This window comes from Mustelus asterias, unplaced genomic scaffold (genome assembly GCF_964213995.1).
Source record: "Mustelus asterias unplaced genomic scaffold, sMusAst1.hap1.1 HAP1_SCAFFOLD_85, whole genome shotgun sequence".
NCBI lineage: Eukaryota > Metazoa > Chordata > Chondrichthyes > Carcharhiniformes > Triakidae > Mustelus > Mustelus asterias.
Genome location: NW_027590139.1, coordinates 647,511 through 671,132, shown reverse-complemented (window position 1 = coordinate 671,132; position 23,622 = coordinate 647,511). Strand labels below are relative to the sequence as shown.

Genomic DNA, 23,622 nt, shown 5'->3' with positions numbered 1-23,622 from the left:
TGATGTGTCATTTTCAGGTCGGCAGGTTCTTATAATGGGGACAGCACAAGAAGCAGGACAGGAGTTTATTAACAATCCATATTCATGACTTATTTCAAGAGACCAAGTCCAATGTATTCAAGTTTCCCGATGGGAGATTGTCTCAGGGCAAACAACATCAAGGTGGTCAATACAAACGACACACGGACCCCGTAAAATATATCCTCACAAACTTCTGCACTGCGGACCACCTCTCTGGGGAAAACACTGTGGTGACCGGCACATGTGGGGGCAGCACTGAAATTTGGTTCAGTTTCAAGGACCATCATCACCAAACTCTCAACATCCGAGTTATCCAGAGGAAGATCAGAAGTGGAGCAGCAGCAGAGGAAGACCAGAGGTGGAGCGGAGCCACAGAGCTCCCCCCATCCCCCTTGAGCACTAACAACAACATCATGAACTGCCAGTTCTGTGGATGTCCATGTCGATCCCACATCGGACTCTCCCATCAGGAGAGGATCCACAGAAAACAACAAAATCACTGACAGCTTGGACACACTTGAACCATGAGGAGTCTACCCCAACGTTTTCCCTGTTCTCTGGATGGGGTCACTATACTCTGTCTGTATTATTGCAGTGCTATTAATACAGTCAGTAAAAGACAATCTGTTGTTGGGAATTTGATTATCTGATGTCTGAAACCATAAGATTCAATATTTAGAGTCAACAAGATGAACAAGGAAACACATCAGGGACCAATACTCCAGCGAGATATTCACAGGAGAAAGTCATCGAGTAGACAGAACAGAGAAAAATCCCAACTTAGTTAGGCCGCACTTGGAATATAGTGTTCAATTCTGGTCGCCACGCTACCAGAAGGATGTGGAGGCTTTGGAGAGGGTACAGAAAAGAGTCACCAGGATGTTGCCTGGTATGGAGGGCATTAGCTATGAGGAGAGGATGGAGAAACTTGGTTTGTTCTTACTAGAGTGACGGAGATTGAGGGCAGACCTGATAGAAGTCTACAAGATTATGAGATGCATGGACAGCGTGGATAGTCAGAAGCTTTTTCCCAGGGTGGAAGAGTCAATTACTCGGGGGCATAGGTTTAAGGTGTGAGGGGCAAGGTTTAAAAGAGATGTACGAGGCAGATTTTTTACACAGAGAGTGGTAGCTTCCTGGAACTCGTTGCCGGGGGAGGTAGTGGAAGCGGATACAGTAGTGACTGTTAAGGGGCATTTTGACAAGTACATGAATGAGATGGGAATAGGGGGATATGGTCCCCGGAAGGGTCGGGAGTTTTAGTTAAGTCGGGTAGCATGGTCGGTGCAGCCTTGGAGGGCCGAAGGGCCTGTTCCTGTGCTGTAATTTTCTTTGTTCTTTGTTGTTTGTAAGAAACCCTCCAATCATTTGTGAATATCTTTCAAATGCTAACAGGTTGCAACTCCCAGTTTCCATTATACTGAACCAATGGAAGGTGAGAGAGCGGTTATCCTGGAACTATTAAAAACACTAGCTAGATCACAGCTAGAGTACTCAGCACCATTCTAGTTAGGGGGTGGTTAGCCAGAGAGTGTGGCTCAGAAGATCCTAGTTCCTTAACAGAGATGTCAAGAACTAAGGGGCAGAGAGGTAAAGCAATTGGCAGAAGGATTAGAGAAGTGTGGAGATGTTTTCACCCAGAGGGTGGCAGGGAATCAAACTCACTCTCTGAAAGGGTGGTGGAGACAGAAATGTTCACATGCAAGAGGTATTCAGATATGGACTTGACATGCTGTGTCCTATAGGGTCATAACCTATACCTGGAAAGTGGGACTAAACTGGACAGCTCATTTTCATCTGGTACAGACATGATGGGCTGAATGGCAACCTGTGCAGTAAATTTCTCAGATTCTGTGATGACCATGATTTTATCCAAGCCAGGTCTCAGCCCAGTCATTTACTCCAAGTATTGATGTGATGGTTCAGTCACATTGTGCAAACGAGCTGCTGTGAAACAGTAATAACTAGAGGATTTTCGCAGTAATTTCACTGATTATTAACGTTAGCCTACTTGTGACCAATAAACTCTAACTTAACTTGTATTTATAGGAACAGAAGTAGGTAAATTTCAGCCCTTAGAGCCTGCTCCGCGATTCAATCAGATCATGGCTGATCTCTCCCTGGTCTCAAATCGACCTCCCCACTTGTTCCCCATATCTCCCATCCCTTTTTGTGTCAGAAATATATCTATCTCCTCCTTGAAACTATTCAACCATTCAGACTCCACCACGCTATGGGGCAGCAAGTTCCACAAATTTACCACTCTTGGAAAACTTCCCCCTTACATCTCGTTTAAACTTTCCCCCTCTCACTTTCAGCTGGGGATCTTTCATCGTGTGAGGTGAATGATAATCAGTACACTACAGACACACGTCACGGTCAGCATCTCAAAGGGACTGCAGACTATTCCAAACTGTGTCGTCATGCTGTAGTTCGTGACCTTGATTTGCAGAGATAGAATTCGGACTGGATATTTTGGAATGTTGGAGAGACATTGATCTAACAATAGAATCGTGAAATAACAGCTCATGAGGAGACACATCATGTCTGTGCTAGCTTATTTTCAAACAGTTATACAATTAGTCCTAATATCATTCCCTTTCATAAAAACGTGCATTATTTCTCCTTTCAAACGATTGTTCAATTCTCTTTCTGAAAAATCTGAGTTAACAAACAACAACATCGGAAGAGTTGCAGAAGCCTCTGCAGTATTCATGGACATTTTTAAAATTAACAAAGTTTCCTTGAATCAATAGAGTCAGGTGGGAATTCTCATACAGTTTTGGAAATAAAACTATTTGCAGTTATGCAGTTGATTTCGTACCTTTTCAAGGATCATAGAATCCTACAGTGCAGAAGAAGGCCATTCAGCCCAACGAGTCTGGACCAACCACAATCCCACCCACGCCCTATCTCCATAACCCCATGCATTAACCCTAGCTAGTCCCCCTGACAATTTTTAGCATGGCCAATCCACTTAACCCGCATATCTTTGAAGTGTGGGAGTAAACCAGAGCACCCAGAGGAAACCCACGCAGACACAGGGAGAATGTGCAAACTCTACACAGACAGTGACCCAAGCTGGGAATAGAACCCGGGTCCCAGGCGCTGTGAGACAGCAGTGCTAACCACTGTGCTGCCCCTCAATGTTGGTCTTGGAAATAGGGCAGTGCTGACTCAGTCAGTTCTGGAATGTAAGTGGTCAGTTATCCTATTGACAGCAGCACAGCCACACCAGAAAGAGACCATCAGGGTGGCACGGTAGCGCAGTGGTTAGCACTGCTGCTTCACAGCTCCAGGGTCCCGGGTTCGATTCCTGGCTCGGGTCACTGTCTGTGTGGAGTTTGCACATTCTCCTCGTGTCTGTGTGGGTTTTCTCCGGGTGCTCCGGTTTCCTCCCACAGTCCAAAGATGTGCGGGCTAGGTTGATTGGCCAGGTTAAAAAAAAAAAATTGCCCCTTAGAGTCCTGGGATGCGTAGGTTAGAGGGATTAGCGGGTAAAAATATGTGGGGGTAGGGCCTGGGTGGGATTGCGGTCGGTGCAGACTCGATGGGCCGAATGGCCTCCTTCTGCACTGTAGGGTTTCTATGATTTCTATGAGATATGTTATGTGTGTAAATGGATTTATTCATTTTCCCCTTCTGTTAACATATTTAAAAGTTCAAAGGATTTGATCAACCATGAGTTCATTCTTATTGTCAAGTCCGTGTGTGTGTGTGTGTGTGTGTGTGTGTGGAGAGGGGGTGGATGGTAAATCAATCAGTTCGTTACACCAGCTGACACTCCAAGGAGTTCATCTTTAGGTGTAGACGTTTGTTCCGCTATTAAACTCAGGACAGAGCTGTTGACATTAGCTGCTGTATTAGTTATTTTCATTTTATACCTTGGTGCTTTGGCTTCAGTTGTAATTGAATCACAAAACATATTTTTTTAATGCAATAACATACTTCAATGGTGGCTATCTTACCCAGCATTCACAGTGAATCAGAATATGATCTATCCTTACAGCAAACTTTGCGCATGCGTACTGTAGATCCAAAGTGCATGCGCAGTGGATGTTGCTGCCGCAGTCGCGGGAAGGCGGTTATATCGGCTCCGGGTTTCCTGGGAAACGGCTTATTCTGGAGGGTAATGCAGGCGGTGGGGTGGATGGGGGGGGCTTCATAAGCATCCAGTGGAGACAGGAGAACCTGAATAATAACTGCTCAGTGCCGCGTTCCTACCATTCGGGGCCGCGACCGCAGATGCCTGAGTTTAGAGGCCCCGAGTTGATGGAGGCCATCTTTCTCGGGGCGATGGGCAATAGTGCGCATGCGCGGTTCTCCCTGTCAGCAGGAGGAGAGAATGTTGTGAATTTCTCTCCGGGACTGACAGTGATGGACTTTGGAAACTCCTTTTACAGGGAGTTAGAAGGGGAGGATTTACACACAGAAAACTCAACCCAAGAGAAATGTTTCTCGCTTAATTTCTATTCTTGACTGACAGTGATGATCTTTTTTACAGGAAATTTGACGACAAAATTTGAAGGGAAACTCAAACCAGACATCAGACCAAAACCTGCCAGAGTCACTCCATTCATCAGATCCTGATTGTAAGTGTGTCTGTAGAAAAAGATTCAAACATCTTTTGGGGAATAGGGATAGCCCAGGTAATTACCGACCGGTGAGTCTAACCTCAGTGGTTGGTAAGCTGATGGAGAAGATCCTGAGGGACAGGATATATGAGCATTGAGAGAGGTTTAGTATGCTCAAGAATACTCAGCATGGCTTTGTCAAGGGCAGATCGTGCCTTACGAGCCTGGTGGAGTTCTTCGAAAATGTGACTAAACACATTGACGAAGGGAAGGCGGTAGATGTGGTTTATATGGATTTTAGCAAGGCGTTCGATAAGGTCCCCCATGCAAGGCTTCTAGAAAAAGTGAGAGGGCATGGGATCCAAGGGGCTGCTGCCCGGTGGATCCAGAACTGGTTTTCCCAAAGGAGGCAGAGAGTGGGTATAGATGGGTCTTTTTCTAAATGGAGGTCGGTCACCAGTGGTGTGCCCCAGGGATCTGTTCTGGGAACCTTGCTGTTTGTCATTTTCATAAATGACCCGGATGAGGAAGCGGAGGGATGGGTTGGTAAGTTTGCCGACGACACAAAGGTTGGTGGGGTTGTGGATACTCTGGAGGGATGTCTGGAGGAAGTTACAGAGGGACATAGATAGGATGCAAGACTGGGCGGATAAGTGGCAGATGGACTTCAACCCAGATAAATGCGTCGTGGTCCATTTTGGTAGGTCAAATGGTGATGAAGGAGTACAATATAAAGGGAAAGACTCTTAGTACTGGAGAGGATCAGAAGGACCTTGGGGTCCGGGTCCATAGGACTCTGAAATCGGCCCCGCAGGTGGAGGAGGTGGTTAAGAAGGCGTATGGTGTGCTGGCCTTTATCAATCGAGGGATTGAGTTTAGGAGTCCGGGGATAATGATGCAGTTATATAAGACCCTCGTCAGACCACACTTGGAGTACTGTGCTCAGTTCTGGTCGCCTCACTATAGGAAGGATGTGGAAAAGATTGAAAGGGTGCAGAGGAGATTTACAAGGATGTTGCCTGGATTGAGTGGCATGCCTTATGAGGATAGGCTGAGGGAGCTCGGTCTTTTCTGCTTGGAGAGACGAAGGATGAGAGGAGACCTAATAGAGGTGTATAAGATGTTGAGAGGGATAGATCGGGTGGACTCTCAGAGGCTTTTTCCCAGGGTGGAAATGTCTGCTATGAGAGGACACAGGTTTAGGGTGCTGGGGGGTAGGTACAGGGGAGATGTTAGGGGTAAGTTTTTCACACAGAGGGTGGTGGGCGAGTGGAATCGGCTGCGGTCAGTGGTGGTGGAGGCAAACTCGATAGGGTCCTTTAAGAGACTCCTGGATGAGTACATGGAGCGTAATAGGATGGAGGGTTATAGGTAGGTGTAGAAGGTAGGGATGTGTTCGTCACAACTTGTGGGCTGAAGGGCCTGTTTGTGCTGTAGTTTTTCTATGTTTCTATGAGGTTGAGGGGAGATTTGACAGAAGTGGACAAGATTCGGACTGGTTTAGATAAGGTGGAAAAAGAAAAGCTGTTCCCATTAACTGATGGGACAAGGACGAAGGGGATGCAGATTTAAGGTTTTGGTTGAGAGAGGCAGGAGAGGATGCGAGGAAGAATATTTTTCCACAGCTAGTGGGAATAACCTTGAAAAGGGTAGAGGAAGCGGAGACAATAAACAATTTCAACAGGAAATTTAATGGGCACTTGGATGAATTTGATGAATTAAAGGGATGGAATTGGGCAATGGGATTTGTTGGATTCCTCTGCAGAGAGGTGACACTGAATCGATGGGCTGAATGGCCTCCTTCTCTGTACGAATCACTCCATGATCAAAACTGAACAATTCCAGTTTGTCCAATCTCTCTGAAGTCCCTCATCCCTGGTGCCATTCTCCTCAATCTGAGTGTATTTGATTGAACTCCTGCTGTTGTGTCCTGTATTGTTCCAGCTCTGACAGGCACACTCCATTCAATGGTTGGTGTTATTAACCCTTCAGGGTCACTTTGAGTTCTTAGTCCTTCCTGTTGAGAATGTTGAATTTGTGTCTCTGCAGATAGTTTTGCTGCCTCTGTTCTGTCCATCGCTGGGTGGGTACTTCAGTATTTCTACTTAAATCAGTTCTTTGTTTAACTGGATTACAAATAGGTGAGGAGGTTTTACTCACAGGGATAATCTCCGAACTGTGGCCCACTTTCCCAGGTTGTGGAAACACGATACTGCCCGCTCTGTCATTACCCAATATGAAATCTACATTACTAATGGGTAATTGGGGTTATTTTGACCTGTCAGAATTTCGTTCAGACCCCATGACTGTGAGATCCTCAGCTCCAGCCTGAGCCTCACTGCCTTCCAGCCCTGACTTTGGATAGGCCGACTGCATTTCCCCAGCCTGCTCCCGCAGCTTCACCTCAGCTCCTTCCAAGCTGACTGCTTCCTGCCACAAGGATAACTGCCTCTCACTCTGAGGTTCACTGGAGATTTCTCCCTCTGGCTTTGAGCCAGGTAAATCAACCCGCATTCTTCCCCCCTCACCAACTGCGAAAGAGAGACCGACTACACAAGACCAAATCTGTAACTGCCTTCAGTGAGAAACAGCCAGATACATTCAACAAATGAAATCTCTGATGGCCACAGCCCATCACTATGGCAACTTAGCCTGCAGATTCCACATTAAAACGTAAACTAAATGTCTTTTACCCTCTAAACAACCCTTTGATTCTGTGATCCATGTGAAATATATAGGTTTTCACAACCAACACTCAAAGACCATCAACTGGAGGCAAGTTGTGAGACCGCACAGTCCAGCAGAAAGAAACACTCCAATCCTCCCACTCCACTGTCAGAATGAACATGGTTCAGTCCTGGATGTGTTTAACTGCAGCAATAACAGCAGAATCCAACCCCTGTCATCACTTGTGAACTCGTTGGTGTCTCAGCAGCTGGGATGACTGAGTGAATCCCTTCCCACACATACAGCAGGTGAATGGTCTCTCCCCAGTGTGAACTCGTTGATGTACCCGCAGGTTGAATGACGTTCTAAATCTTTTTGTGCAGTGAGAGTAGCTGAACGGTCTCTCCTCAGTGTGAATGCGCTGGTGGACCCTAAGTACCTGAGAGCTTTTGAATCCGCTCCCACAGTCAGAACATTTAAACGGTCTCTCCGGGGTGTGAGCAAGATTGTGACTCAGCAGGTTGGGTAACTGAGTGAATCCCTTCCCACACACAGAGCAGGTGAATGGTCTCTCCCCAGTGTGACTGCGTCGATGAGTTTCCAGGTGAGATGGGAAACTGAATCCTTTCCCACAGTCCCCACATTTCCACGGTTTCTCCGTGGTGCGGGTGTCCTTGTGACTCCCCACGTTAGACCATCAATTAAGTCTGACACAGAACACAGGAATGATGTTCTCCCTGCTGAGAATGTTGAGATGCTTTTTTCAGTTGTGTCACTGGTTAAAGCTCTTTCTTCAGTCTGTGCACTGGAACACTCTCAGTCAGGTGTGTGTGTGTCTGTCCAGTCACACTGATGTTCAAAACCTTCTGAAGCAGACAGGACAGAGAAACATTTCTCCTTCTAGATTCAAAGGCCAATAGCATTCAGGTCCCAATGAATAGAGTGACGTTTAGTTTGAGATTTCTGCCTGTAAATCCTCACCTTCTCATATGCTGCAAAAAGAATTTACAAAATTCATCACTGTCAGCACAGGTTAGAAATTCAGAACAGCCAATTCCAGTTTCTATGGAACATTCTTTCCCCTCTCATTGCCCAAAAGCTGTAAATCTCCATCCCACACACTCTCCCTCCATTCTCACTCTGCTGTATCTAATATTCACCCTCCCAATTCTCCTGAAGGTGCTGATTGAGGCTGATTGACAGATCCATGCTCACTGCTTCCTGTCCTAGACACAGAGAGCTGAAAATCTCCATGCAGGCTGCCAGACAGATGTCTAAATTACTGGGCTAAAAATGTGTGGAATATACAGACTGGATTCACTTCCTTTCCCTTCAGTTGCTGCAAGTCTCCAATTTCCCCCAGAATGAGAAAAGAAATGGAAAGGGGGAAACATTGATTTCCTCCCAGATGTTGTCCAGAGGAGGGAGTTTCACTCTGAAGCTCATTGGACAACTTCCGCATTGTGATGTCACAATGGAGCTTTGCCTGAATCAACCAATAGGAATCACTGCGCTCCGCGGTGACGTCTCCGGGTTCCAGTGCGCAGGCCCGGGCGCGCGGACCCGGGAGCCCCGCCCCCACCCATTGTTCCCCTCCCCCTAAACCACATCGAGCCAAGCTTTCCAGCCAACCGGCTGACGGCTCCGGCCAGAGCGAGAAGCCGCTCGGTGATCTCCCCCTCCCACAGGCCCAGGACTGCGCATGTCCAAAGGAGAGGAGCAACTGCGCATGTGCGGGGTGCGCCTAACCTCCTGGCCTTCTTGCTGACGTGTTGACCAATGGGAAGAGTTGGAGGACCGGAAGGACCCTGGTCCTCCAGCCAATCAGAGGGCTTTATGTGAATGAAGATTGAGCTTCAGACAGACTGAAACTTCCTCCAGTATCTGTGAGTAAAACACTTTATTTTCTCATTCTTTCCATTTCTTTTCTCATTCTGGGTAAATTGGGAACTTCAAATTTTTAAAGTTTATTTATTAGTCACAAGTAAGGCTTACATTAACAGTGCAATGAAGTTATTGTGAAATTCCCCTATTTGCCACACTCTGGCGCCTGTTCGGGTCAATGACCAAACCAGCACATCTTTGGACTGTGGGAGAAATCCGGAACACCCGGAGGAAACCCATGCAAACACAGGGAGAACGTGCAGACTCCACACAGACAGTGGCCCAAGCCGCGAATCGAACCCGGGTCCCTTGCGCTGTGAGACAGCAGTGCTAACCACTGTACCACCGTGCCCACTTACAGCAAGTGAAGGGAAAGGAAGTGAATCCAGGGAGGCTGCAGACTCTGGAAAGGTTGGCCCAGGTTTCTCTCTCTGAAAGACATTGACATCCTTTGCTCCCTCAGCTTGACACGTTTATTTGTCTGGCTAAAAGGATGGTCTCTTTCCTGATGTTCACAATTAAAGGACTGGTTCAGCCAGTAGATGGCTGACATTTAAGTGGAAAGTAAATTAATATAGGACGAGATATATCTACTGTTGTTATATGGTACAGATTAGAGATATTATTTGTGGTCCTGTAACAAAATACATTTATTATTTCTAGTCTTGTAATATAATGCTGTTGCTGTTATGTATTTCCAGTCATAGAGTCATTACAGCACAGAAGGAATCCATTTGGTAACTTGAGTCCATGCCGACTCTCTGTAGAACAATCCAGTCCCATTCCCCTCTATATTCCGTTCCCCTGCAAATTTATTTCCTTCAAGTACCCATCCAGGTTCATTTTTAAATAGAATCCATAGACTTGTAAGATGGAACTGTAGCTATGTTATATATTTTCGACTTCCCTCAGAGGGTTGTTATATTCCAGGTTGAATATATTCCAGGATGAGTTAGCCAGATTTGTGATTGACAATGGTGTCAAGGGTTATGGGCGACAGGTAGAAAGATGGAGAGAAAGCTAAAATGAGGAGAGATTTCTTCACTCAAGGATGTTGGGAAGCTTTGGAATTCTCAACCCCTGAGGACTGTGGAGCCTCAGTCATCAACTATTTTCAGGGGAGAGATTGATTGGTTTCTAGATATTGAAGATATCAGCGGACATGGGTTTAGTGTGGGGAGAATGATGCTGAGGTAGATGAACAAATTATCTCATTGAATAGTTTAAAAGGCTCGATGGGCCAAATGGCCGACTGCAGCTCCTATTTGTTATGGTCTCTGTGTCCAGGACAGGAAGTAGTGAGCATAGATCTGTCAATCAGCCTCAATCAGCACCTTCAGGAGAATTGGGAGGGTGAATATTAGATACAGCAGAGTGAGAATGGAGGGAGAGTGTGTGGGATGGAGATTTACCTTTGGGGGAATGAGAGAGGAAAGAATGTTTCATAGAAACTTTTAATAACTGTTCTGAATTTCTATCCTGCACTGACACTGCTGAATTTTGTAAATTCTTTTCACAGGATATTGAAAGAGGAATCACAGGCCGAAATCTCAAACGTCACGTCAGATCTGACAGAGTCATATTCCTTGGGAGCTGAATATCATCGGCCTTTGAATCTAGAAGGAGAAATGATTGTCCAGTCTGTCAATTTGAAAATATTTCAAACATCAGTGTGACTGGAAAAGCAGCAACACACTGCCACACTGGAGTGAGAGTGTTCCAGTGCACTGACTAAAGAGCTTTAACCAGTTACACAGCCTGAATAAATGTAACACCATTCCCAGCCCATAGAGACTGTACCCGTGTTCTGCTTCAACTGATTGTCCACCCAAGACAGAGGCAAGGACACCTGCACCATGGAGAAACCATGGAAATGTGGGGACTGTGGGAAGAGGTACAGATACCCATCAGAGCTGGAAGCTCATCGGCGCAGCCACACTGGGGAGAGACCGTTCACCTGCTCCCAGTGTGCGGAGGGATTCACTCAGTTATACTGCCTGCAGACACACGAACGAGTTCACACTGGGGAGAGACCGTTCACCTGCTCTCAGTGTGGGAAGGGATTCAGTCAGTCATCTCACCTGCAGTTACACCAGCGAGTTCACACTGGGGAGAGACCACACACCTGCTCTCAGTGTGGGAAGGGATTTCCTCAGTTATCTGACCTGCGTAGACACCAGCGTGTTCACACTGGGGAGAGACCACACACCTGCTCTCAGTGTGGGAAGGGATTTATTCAGTTATCTGACCTACGGAGACACCAGCGAGTTCACACTGGGGAGAGGCCGTTCACCTGCTCTCAGTGTGGGAAGGGATTCAGAGTTTCATCCCACCTGCTGAGACACCAGCAAGTTCACAAGTGATTCCAGGGGTTGGATTCTGCTGTCATTGTTTCTGCTCTCAGTTACATCCAGGACTGCATTTTGTTCATTCTCACAGTTGGTCAATGGGGAGGGTCAGAGGGTTTCTTTCTGCAGGACTGGCCGGTCTCATGACTTTGCCTCCAGTGGGCTGATGCTCTGAGTCTTGTTGCGATACCCGGTTTCAGATTTAGCAAGGATCACAGAGTGATAGAGTGTGAGGAAGTTCAGAGATATTTAGTCAGCATTTCTGTTTGAAATGCCCCAAATGCCCATCCAATTTCCTTTGTAATTGTTTATTGTCTCCACTTCCTCCACCCTCGTAGGCAGCGAGTTCCAGGTCATTACCATTCGCTGCATATTCTTCTTCCTCACATTCCCCCCACCCCCTCCGCGCCTCTGATCCAGAACCTTAAATCTGCGGCCCCCTCTTCCTTGTCCCATCAGCTAATGGGAACAGCTTTTCTTTGTCCACCTTATCTAAACCTGTCAGAATCTTGTCCACCTCTATCAAATCTCCCCTCAACCTCCTTTGCTCCAAGAGGAACAACCCCAGCCTGACATTGACAATAAAGAACAAACTAACAGAATATGTTAATACCTGAAATCAAATGGGAATGTTTAATTTCTGTTTTAAAGATATTGTGGATATATTGTCCTGGACAATAAAGGAATTGGAATAACTCACCTTGGGTGTGGTTGAATGGAATATATCAATCTGGTATCCACCTACAGTCCAGTGAATGTCTGGAATGTGTTGATGGGATGAATAAGTTGATCACTTTCTCTGGGAGATATTTACAACTTTGTCCATGAACTTTGTTTTAGAAAAATCCACATTTGAAAGCCCGGCCACTACATGAAATATCAGCACCATAACAGGGGAGATAAGAAAGACAGACACTCACTTTGATCTTTTCATCAGCACATCTGAGAGTTAGGAATGTGTGACATGATTTTGGGATACTGGAGTGAGTGTACAGATGTGATTTGTTACATGTGAAAAATAGCAAGCCTAAATTCATGGTGAGATGGAGTGAAGAGCGGGTCCCAAACACACACAGCGACTTGAGACACAGCAGGAGATGAAATGGTTAATGTGGCCAGGGGATTGAGACAACATTGTGACATCATCAAGGCACTGACACACACTCCAGAGAGAAACTGAGTTCAAAACAATCAGGATCCAATTAAACACACTGCAGATGCTCACAAAGTGAGGGAAATTACAGTAAAATGGATAATCTATTCATTGAGAAGGAAAGAAGCTGGTGCAGAATGTAGTGTTACAGTCATAGCGAGGTTGCAGAGAAAGATCAACTGAATGCGAGGTAGGTCCATTCAAAGGTCTGATGGCAGCAGGGAGGAAGCTGCTCTTGAGTCAGTTGGTACGTGACCTCAGACTTTTGTGTCTTTTTCCCGACGGAAGAAGGTGGAAGAGAGAATGTCCGGGGTGGGCAGGGTCCTTAATTATGCTGGCTGCTTTGCCGAGGCAGAGTCAGTGGATGGGAGGAGGGAGTGCCGAATGTAGTGTTACAGTCATAGCAAGGGTGCAAAGAAAGATCAACTGAATGTGAGGTAGGTCCATTCAAAGGTCTGATGGCAGCAGTGAAGAAGCTGCTCTTGAGTCCATTAATATGTGTCCTGACCCTTTGTAGTTTATTGTGGTCTTGGGCAGAGCAGAATCATAGAAATCATAGAATCATAGAAACCCTACAGCACAGAAAGAGGCCATTCGGCCCATCGAGTCGGCACCGACCACAATCCCACCCAGGCCCCACCCCCATACCCCTACATATTTTACCCACTAATCCCTCTAACCTACGCATCTCAGGACACTAAGGGCAATTTTAGCATAGCCAATCAACCTCACCCGCACATCTTTTGGACTGTGGGAGGAAACCGGAGCACCTGGAGGAAACCCACGCAGACACGAGGAGAATGTGCAAACTCCACACAGACAGTGACCCAAGCCGGGAATCAAACCCAGGTCGCTGGAGCTGTGAAGCCATACCAAGCTGTGAAGCCATACCAAGCTGTGATACAACCAGAGAGAATGCTTTCTATGGTGCATCTGTAAAAGTTGGTGAGAGTCATAGCTGATGTGTCAAATATCCTTAGTCTTCTGAGAAAGTAGAGGCATTGGTGGGCTTTCTTAACTATAGTGTCAGCATGGGGGGACCAGGACAGGTTGTTGGTGATCTTGACACCTAAAAACATGAAGTTCTCGACCATTTCTGTATCGTCCCTGTTGACGTAGATAGGGGCATGTTCTCCACTACGCTTCTTGAAATCGATGACAATCTCCTTCATTTTGTTGACATTGAGGGAGAGATTATTGTTGTCGCACCAATTCAGCAGGTTCTTTATCTCTTTCCTGCACTCCATCTTGTCATTGTCTGAGATCCGACCCACTACAGTGGTGCCATCAGCAAATTTGAAAATTGAGTTGGAGGAGAATTTGGCCACACTGTCATAGGTGTATAAGGAATATAGGAGGGGCTGAGGACACGGCCTTGTGGGGCACCGGTGTTGAGGATGATCATGGTAGGAGGTGTTGCCTATCCTTACTGACTGTGGTCTGTGGTTAGGAAGACTCGGATTCACGGTGACTTGGCCACTTGGATTCAGAATTGACTTGCCCATAGAAGTCAGAGAATAGTGGTGCAAGGATGTTTTCTGGCTGGAGGTCCGTGGCCAGTGGTGTTCCACAGGGATCTGTTCTGGGACTTCTGCTATTTGTGGTATATATATCAATGACTTGGCTGAAAATGTGGGTGTGTGGGTTACTAAGTTTGCAGACGACACAAAGCTAGATGAAGTTGTAGATAGTGTAGAAGGTTGTCAAAGGATACAGTGGGATGTAGATCAGCTGCAGATATGAGCGGAGAAATGGCAGATGGATTTTAATCCGGACAAGTATGAGGTGCTGCACTTTGGGAGATCAAATGTTCAGGGTAAGTATCCAGTTAATGGCAGACCCCTGAACAGCATTGATGTACAGTGGGATCTTGCGGTTCAAGTCCATAGCTCCCAAAGGCATGCTTACCTTTATTGAGTACAAGAGTCAGGATGTCATATTGCAGCTCTATAAAAGTTAGGTTAGGCCACACTTAGAATATTACATTCAGTTCTGTTCGCTGCATTACAGGAAGGATGTGGAGAATTTGGAGAGGATGCAGAAGAGGTTTACCAGGACGCTGCCTGAATTAGAGGGTATGAGCTATAAGGACAGGCTGGACAAACTAGGGTTGTTTACTCTGACGCGGTGGAGGCTGAGGGGAAACCTGATAGAAGTCTATAAAATGATAAGAGACATAGATTGGGTTGACAGTCAGAGTCTTTTTCACAGAGTTGAAATGTCTATTACTAGGCGGCATGCACTTCAGGAGAGATGGGGAAAGTTCAAAGGAGATGTGAGGGGTAAGTTTTTTACACACAGAGTGGTAGGTGTCTGGAACGCGCTGTCAGGAGCGGTGGTGGAGGCAGATGTGGTAGGGGTGTTTAATGGGCTTTTAGATAAGCACATGAATTTGTAAGGAATAGAGGAATATGGACCAAGGGCAGGCTGAAGGGATTAGTTTAATTTGGCATCATGTTCGACACAACATCGTGGGCTGAAGGGTCTGTTCCTGTGCTGTGCTGTTCTATGTTCTATTTGTGATCTCCATTTAGAAAAAGGAGTGAGGCAGCAGTGCTAACCACTGGCACTGTGGCACGGTGGTCAGCACTGCTGCCTCACAGCGCCAGGGACCCAGGTTCAATTCCGCCCTCGGTTCTCTGTCTGCGCGGAGTCTGCACGTTCTCTCTGTGTCTGCGTGGGTTTCCTCCGGGTGCTCCGGTTTTCTCCCACAGTCCAAAGATGTGTGGGTTAGGTTGATTGGCCATGATAAATTAACACTAGTGTTTGTGGGGATTAACAGGGTAAATATGTGGGGTTGTGGGAATAGGGCCTGGGTGGGATTGTGGTCGATGTAGACTCGATGGGCCGAATGGCCTTCTATGATTCTATGAAACAGAGGCACTGGAGAAAGGGCAAGAAAGATTCACAAGAATAATCCCAGAACTGTAATCACTTGTGAAAGCGCTGGTGTTTCACCAAGTTTGCTGACTGAGTGAATCCCTTCCCACAGTCAGAGCAGGTGAACAGCCTCTGCCCGGTGTGAACTCGCTGTGTACCTGCAGGTTGGATGACTGAGTGAATCCCTTCCCACATACAGAGCAGCTGAATGGCCTCTCTCCAGTGTGAATGCGCTGGTGGATCATCAGTTCCTGAGAGCTTTTGAAGCCGCACCCACATTCGGAGAATTTAAAGGATCTCTGCAGAGTGTGAGTGATGTTCTGTCTGTGCAGTCTGGATAACCGAGTAAATCCTTTCACACTCACCAAGCAGGTAAATGGTCTCTCCCCGGTGTGAACTCACTGGTGTTCCTGCAGGTTGGATGACCATTTAAATCTCTTTGTGCAATGAGAGTGTGCTGGTGGGACACCAGTTAGCCAGAGCTTTTGAAGCCACGCCCACACACAGAGCAGCTGAACTGTCTCTCCCCTGTGTAAATGCACTGGTTGATCATCAGTTCCTGAGAGGTTTTGAGTCCGGCCTCTCAGTCAGAGCATTTAAAGGGTCTCTCCTTGCTGTGAGTAACATTGTGTCTTAGCAAGCTGGATGACTGAGTGAATCCCTTTCCACACACAGAGCAGGGGAATGGTCTCTCCTCAGTGTGAACTCGCTGGTGAATCAACAGTTCATGAGAGCTTTCAAAACCAGTCCCACAGTCAGTGCATTGAAAGGCTCTCTCCTGGGTGTGAGTGCTTTTGTGCTTCAGCAGGCTGGACAACTGAGTGAATCCTTTCCCACACACACAGCAGGGGAATGGTTTCTCCCCAGTGTGAACTCGCTGGTGTTTCCGCAGATTGGATGAACTTTTAAATCTCTTTGTGCAGTGAGAGCAGCTGAAGGGTCTCTCCTCGGTGTGAATGCGCTGGTGAATCATCAGATCCGCAGCACTTTTGAAGACATGCCCACAGTCAGGGCATTTAAAAGGTCTCTCATTGCTGTGAGTGACTTTGTGTGTTGTCAGACCAGATGTCTGAGTGAATCCCTTCCCATACACAGAGCAAGTGAATGGCCTCTTCCCAGTGTGAACTCGCTGGTGTACCCGCAGATTGGATGAGGTTTTGAACCTCTTTGTGCAGTGAGAGCAGCTGAACGGTCTCTCCTCGGTGTGAATGCGCTGGTGGATATTCAGATCCGCAGCACTTTTGAAGCCGCTCCCACAGTCAGAGCATTTAAAGGGTCTCTCATTGCTGTGAGTGACTTTGTGATTCTGTAAGTGGGATGACTGAGTGAATCCCTTCCCACACACAGGGCAGGTGAACGGCCTCTCCCCAGTATGAACTCGCTGGTGTGTCTGCAGGTGGGGTGACCGATTGAATCCCTTCCCACACACACAGCAGGTGAACAGTCCCTCTGCAGTGTGAAAGCGTTTGTGGGACATCAGTTCACCAGAGCTTTTGAAGCCTCTCCCACAGTCAGAGCATTTAAAGGGTCTCTCCTGGGTGTGAGTGACTTTGTGTTTCATCAGGCTGGATAATTGAGTGAATCCCTTCCCACACACAGAGCAGGTGAACGGTCTGTCCCCAGTGTGAACTCGCTGGTGTTGCCGCAGGTTGGATGACCTTCGAAATGTCATTGTGCAGAGAGAGCAGCTGAACGGTCTCTCCTCAGTGTGAATGCGCTCGTGCTCTCTCAGATCCGCAGCACGTTTGAAGTTGCTTCCACAGTCAGAGCATTTAAAGGGTCTCTCATTGCTGTGAGTGACTTTGTGTCTGAGCAGGTGGGATAACTGAATGTATCCCTTCCCACACACAGAGCAGGTAAATGGCCTCTCTCCGGTGTGACTGCGTCGATGGATTTCCAGGTCACAGGGGGCTCTGTATCTCTTCCCACAGTCCCCACATTTCCACGGTTTCTCCATGGTGCGGGTGTCCTTGTGACTCTCCAGGTTAAACAGTCAGTTAAATCTCACACAGAACGTGGGTACAGTCTCTCCCCGTTGTGAATGCTGCGATGTATTTTTAGGCTGTGTAACTGGTTAAAGCTCTTTCCACACTCAGTGCAGTGGAACACTGTCACTCGGGTGTATCTGCGCCTTGGTACTTTTCCAGTCACATTGATATTAAAGGCCTGTTGACGCAGACAGAACAGGGAAACATTTCTCCTTCTAGATTCAAAGGCTGATAATATTCAGGTCCGATGAATTGAGTGAGGGTGTCAAATGCTGATGTGATGTTTGTTTCAAGATTTTGGTCTGTCAATCCTCACCTTCTCATATCCTGTAAACGAGTTTGAAAAATTCATCAATGTCAGCACAGGATAGAAATTCAGAACAGACGATTCTAGTTTCTATGGAACATTCTTTCCTCTCTCATTCCCCAAAAGCTGTAAATCTCCATCCCACACACTCTCCCTCCATTCTCACTCTGCTGTATCTAATATTCACCCTCCCAATTCTCCTGAAGGTGCTGATTGAGGCTGATTGACAGATCCATGCTCACTGCTTCCTGTCCTGGGTAGTTTAACAACACCAGGTTAAAGTCCAACAGGGTGGCACGGTAGCACAGTGGTTAGCACTGCTGCTTCACAGCTCCAGGGTCCTGGGTTTGATTCCCGGCTCGGGTCACTGTCTGTGTGGAGTTTGTACATTCTCCTCGTGTCTGCGTGGGTTTCCTCCGGGTGCTCCAGTTTCCTCCCACAGTCCAAAGATGTGCAGGCCAGGTTAAAAATTGTTGATTGGCCAGGTTAAAAATTGCCCCTTAGTGTCCTGAGATGCGTAGGTTAGAGGGATTAGCGGGTAAATATGTGGGGGTCGGGCCTGGGTGGGATTGTGGTCGGTGCAGACTCGATGAGCCGAATGGCCTCCTTCTGCACTGTAGGGTTTCTATGTTTATTTGGTAGCAAAAGCCACAAGCTTTCGGAGCCTTCAGCTCCTTCAGGTGAGTGGGAATTCCTCACCTGAAAGGGGGAGAAAAGAAAGTGTTTTACTCACAGATGCTGGCCTCTTTTAAGGACTGTTTAACTGTGTCCATTGCACTACTGAACCCTTTAAAATCACAGAACGAGTTTAACAAAAGCAGTCCAACAGTTACTATCCCACAGGAGGAATGCTGAGGACAAGAGGGAGATTGAATCTGTCCACTCCCCAAAGGCCTGGGGCTGCGCATGTCCAAGGGAGAGGGGAAGCTGCGCATGTGCGGTGGGGACCTCTCCCCCCCCCCCACCGCGAACATTCTAACGTGCTGACCAATGGGAACTCTGGAGGACCGGAAGTTCTCTGCTCCTCCAGCCAATCAGAGCTCCCCCATGGTCTGAATGCGGAAGTTGCACAATGAGCTTGTTCAGCTGCTCATTCCTGCCCAGCGAAGCTGCTTCTCTCTCTCTGAATGGAGATTGAGCTTCAGACAGACTCAACCTTCCTCCTGTCGGCACCATCTGTGAGAGTGTGGGTCAGTGGCGCAATGGATAACGCGTCTGACTACGGATCAGAAGATTCCAGGTTCGACTCCTGGCTGGCTCGATGTCAATTTGAAAAATAGTTTGTGAGCTCCTTTTGACCTAAAAGAGGCCAACATCTGTGAGTAAAACACTTTCTTTTCTCCCCTTTTGCGTTTCTTTTGCATTCTGGGGGAAATTGGGGACTTGTTGAATTTTTAACTTCCAGGTCACCACTCGCTGCCTAAATAAAAATCCTCCTCACATTCTTCATGTATCTGTAACCAGGTAATACAGTGCATTACACACAGCATCAGTCTGCTCATTTATGGCCAAATGTAAAACTTTAACGTGGCTGTCAGCTTGAAGATTAATCATGGATCATTTGCACTTCCACAACCCCCTGAGGCAGCGGCTTCCAGGTAATGACCTTTCTGCACCAAAATAAAATTCTTCCCCACATCCTTCTCCTTCTCCCAATCCAGTTATCCAGTCCCACATATGGCACAGATTTTAATTTCTAGCACGTAGGCCGGACGTTACACGTAGGTTTTCAGATCTCTGTGTCCAATATAGAAAGTGGTCAGCATGGATCCGTTAATCAGCCTGAATCAGCACCTTCAATAGACTTGGGAGGTTGTATACTCAGGAGAGCAGAGTGAGAATTGAGGGAGAGTGTGTGGGATGACGATTGACAGCTTTTGGGGAATGAGAGAGGAAAGAATGTTCCATAGAAACTAGAATTGTCTGTTCTGAATTTCTATCTTGTACTGACAGTGATGTCTGTTGTAAATTCCTTTCATAGATATCAGGAGGTGAGAACTTACAGACAGAAATTTCAAACTAAACATCACATTAAGATTTGACAGAGTCATTCGATTTATTGGGACCTGAATATCATTGACCTTTGAATCTAGAAAAGCAATGTTTGTCTGATCTGTTTGCTTCAGGAGATTTTAAACATCAGTGTGACTGGAACACACCCGAGTGAGAGTGTTCCAGTCCACTGATAGTGGGAAGAGCTTTTGCACCGTTTACAGTGAAGAGAGATCGTACACGTGTTCTGTGTGGACAAGGATTCAACTGATCATCAAACCTGGAGAGTCACAAGGACACCCGCATCATGGAGAAACTGTGGAAATGTGACGATTGTGGACAAGGATTCATGTTGCCCTGTGATTTGGAAATTCATCAACGCAGTCACACTCGGGAGAGACCCTTCACTTGCTCAGTCTGTGGGAAGGGATACATTAAGTTCTCCCACCTGCTGAGTCACAATCTCACTCACACCAATGAGAGACCCTTTAAATGCTCTGACTGTGGGAGCGGATTCAAAAGCTCTGGAGAACTGGGGTCCCACCAGCGCATTCACACTGAGGAGAGACCGTTCAGCTGCTCTCACTGCACAATGAAATTTAAATGGTCATCCACACTGCGGAGACATCAGCGGGTTCACACCGGGGAGAGACCGTTCAGCTGCTCCATGTGTGGGAAGGGATTCTCTCGGTCCTCCGAACTGCGGGCACACCAACGGATTCACACTGGGGAGAGACCGTTCACCTGCAATGTGTGTGGGAAGGGATTCTTTCGGTCATCCGCCCTGCTGACGCACAAAGTCACTCACACCAATGAGAGACCCTTTAAATGCTCTGACTGTGAGAGTTGCTTCAAAAGTCCTCGGGATCTGATGTCCCACCAGCGCATTCACACTGAGGACAGACCGTTCAGCTGCTCTCTCTGCACAATGAGATTTAGATCATCATCAAACCTGCGGAACCACCAGCGAGTTCACTCCGGGGAGAGACCATTCACTTGCTCTGACTGTGGGAAGGGATTCACACAGTTATCCGCCCTGCTGACACACCAGCGAGTTCACACCGGAGAGAGGCCTTTCACCTGCTCTGTGTGTGGGAAGGGATTCACTAATTTACCCAACCTGCTGAGTCATAAAGTCACTCACACCAGTGAGAGGCCCTTTAAATGCTCGGACTGTGGGAGCGAATTCAAAATTTCTGGGGAACTGGTGTCCCACCAGCGCATTCACACTGAGGACAGACCGTTCAGCTGCTCTCTCTGCACAAAGAGGTTTAAGAGGTCATCCACACTGCAGAGACACCAGCGAGTTCACACCAGGGAGAGACCATTCATCTGCTCTGTGTGTGGGAAGGGATTCAGTCAGTCATTCACCCTGCTGACACACCAGCGTCTTCACACCGAGGAGAGACCATTTACCTGCACCGAGTGTGGGAAGGGATTCACTCAGTCATCCACCCTGCTGACTCACCAGCAAGTTCACAGCGGGGAGAGACCGTTCACCTGCTCCGAGTGTGGGAACAGATTCACTCGGTTATCTAGCCTGCAGAGACACAAAGTCACTCACTCCCAGGAAAGACCCTTTAAATGCTCCGACTGTGGGAGTGGCTTCAAAATTTCTGAGCATCTGATAGATCACCAGCGCATTCACACTGGGGAGAGACCGTTCAGCTGCTCTCACTGCACAAAGAGGTTTGGAAGGGCATGCACACTGAGGAGACACCAGCGGGTTCACACTGGGAGAGACCATTCACCTGCTCTGTGTGTGCGGAAGGATTCTCTCGATACCCCAGCTGCTGATGCACAATGTCCCTCACACCCAGGAGAGATCCTTTAACTGCTCTGACTGTGGGAGTGGTTTCAAAAGCTCTCAGGAACTGATGATCCACCAGTCCATTCACAGCTGCTGTGTGTGGGAAGAAATTCACCAGTTCATCCCTCCTGCTGAGACACCAGCGAGTTCACAAGTGATGACAGGGGTTGGGTTCTGCTGTTATTGCTGCTGTTAATCACATCCAGGACTGAACCATGTTCATTCTGACAGTTGGTGAAGTGGGAGGGTCGGAGGGTTTCTTTCTGCTGGACTGGCCGCTCTCACAATTTTGCTTCCAGTGGGTTGATGCTCTCTGAGCCTGGGAGAGCACATTTCCACTGAAATGACCCACACAAACCGACGAAGAACATTTATTTTATCCTGGATAGTAAATAATGTTTTTCCTCCCACTACAAGTAGATCTACAGTAAGTACATTTGTCTCTGTTCCATTGAGTCTACAGCACAGGGCCAGGCCAGTCGGCTCAATTGGTCTGTGTCAGTATTTATGCTCCACATGAACCTCCACCCACCCCTCTTCATCTCCCCCCATCAGCATATCCTTCTATTCCTTTCTCCCTCATGTGTGTATCTAGCTTCCCCTTCAATGTATTCATGCTGTTCACCTCAACCACTCACTTGCTGGGTAAAGAGGTTTCTCACTGAACTCCCTATTGGATTATTGAACCCCTTTATGATCGTATCAGGTCACCCTTCAGTCTTCTCTTTTCTCGAGAAAAGCAGCCCCAGCCTTTCCTGAAGGTTAAATGCTCTCAGTTCTGGGATTATTCTTGTGAATCTTTGTTGCTCCTTCTCCAGTGCCTCTATTTCCTTTTTCTAAATGGAGATCACAAATGTTGACAGTGCTCCCAGTGTAGCCGAACCTGGTTCTAAACAAGTTGAACAGAACCTCCCTGCTATTCAATTCTATCCCTCTAGAATGGAACCCTATACATGGGCCCCACAATTTAGGAAAGATGTGAAGTCCTTAGAGAGGGTGCAGAGGAGATTTACGAGAATGACTCCAGGGATGAGGGACTTCAGTGAGTTGGAGGGAGTGGAACAGCTGAAATTTCTCTCTTTAGATCAGACAGGCATTAGGATTGGGAATGGGGCCATTCAGCCCATTGAGTCCATGCTGGCTCTCTGTAGATCAAACTGTTGCCCTGTTCTCTCTCCGTGTCCCTGCGGATTTATTTCCCTGAAGTTCCCATCCAATTTCCTTTTGGAAACATTCCATTATCTCTGCTTCAGCCGCTCGTAAGAAGTGAGTCCCAGATATTTACCACTTCAAATGCAAACGAGGAGCAGAGAGCACAAAAGGAGGCCGTGTGACCCATTGTGCCCCTGCTGCCTCTTCAAACATTCTCAGCAACAAGGTCAAGGAAGGCATGTTAAATTCTAACATGTGACTGGAGCTTTATTTTAAAAATGAATGTTGGATTCACCTGCATGCTTGTGGAAGATGCATTGCTGGCAGGAATTGTCTGAACTAAGAATTTCTTCTATTAATTTGATCAGTTGGAGGACATTATATTCTGTCAAATCTGGCTCAAGAGTAAGGTTGATTGCTCAGTTCAAGTAAGAAGGAAAGCTATTGGCTTGCAGCAAGTGTCTTTTCAAACCAGTATATCTTGTATTAACCTTATTCAGTTGTGGGACATGGACGTCGCTGGCTGGCCAACATTTATTGCTCATCCCTAGATGCCCTTGTTCAGAGGGCAGTTGAGAGTCAACCACATTGTATGAACCAAATGTGTTCATTAAATATTACTGTATTTAGAACAAAGAACAAAGAAAATTACAGCACAGGAACAGGCCCTTCGGCCCTCCAAGCCTGCACCGACCATGCTGCCTGACTTAACGAAAACCCCCTACCCTTCCGGGGACCATATCCCTCTATTCCCATCCTATTCATGTATTTGTCACGATGCCCCTTAAAAGTCACTACCGTATCGCTTCCACTACCTCCCCCAGCAACGCGTTCCAGGCACCCACT

At 47.1% G+C, this 23,622-nt stretch overlaps 2 protein-coding genes and 1 non-coding gene across 3 annotated transcripts; all 3 read left to right on the top strand.

Annotated features, from left to right (window-relative positions):
* The first annotated feature begins 4,055 nt into the window (after positions 1 to 4,055).
* On the top strand, positions 4,056 to 12,194 carry LOC144483969 (uncharacterized). Its single transcript, XM_078202548.1, has 3 exons — positions 4,056 to 4,150; positions 4,526 to 4,613; positions 10,666 to 12,194. The coding sequence occupies exon 3, from the start codon at positions 11,003 to 11,005 to the stop codon at positions 11,507 to 11,509; it is 507 nt and encodes a 168-aa protein (XP_078058674.1). The 5' UTR covers positions 4,056 to 4,150; positions 4,526 to 4,613; positions 10,666 to 11,002; the 3' UTR covers positions 11,510 to 12,194.
* Positions 12,195 to 19,010: 6,816 nt separating this feature from the next.
* Positions 19,011 to 19,083, top strand: trnar-acg (transfer RNA arginine (anticodon ACG)). Its single transcript has one exon. It is a non-coding gene; the product is annotated as a tRNA-Arg (tRNA).
* A 972-nt stretch (positions 19,084 to 20,055) lies between these two features.
* LOC144483988 (uncharacterized) lies at positions 20,056 to 23,185 on the top strand. The gene is made up of 2 exons (XM_078202564.1): positions 20,056 to 21,619; positions 23,145 to 23,185. Exons 1-2 carry the CDS (start codon positions 20,122 to 20,124, stop codon positions 23,183 to 23,185), a joined length of 1,539 nt encoding a protein of 512 aa, XP_078058690.1. The 5' UTR covers positions 20,056 to 20,121.
* Positions 23,186 to 23,622: the final 437 nt, after the last annotated feature.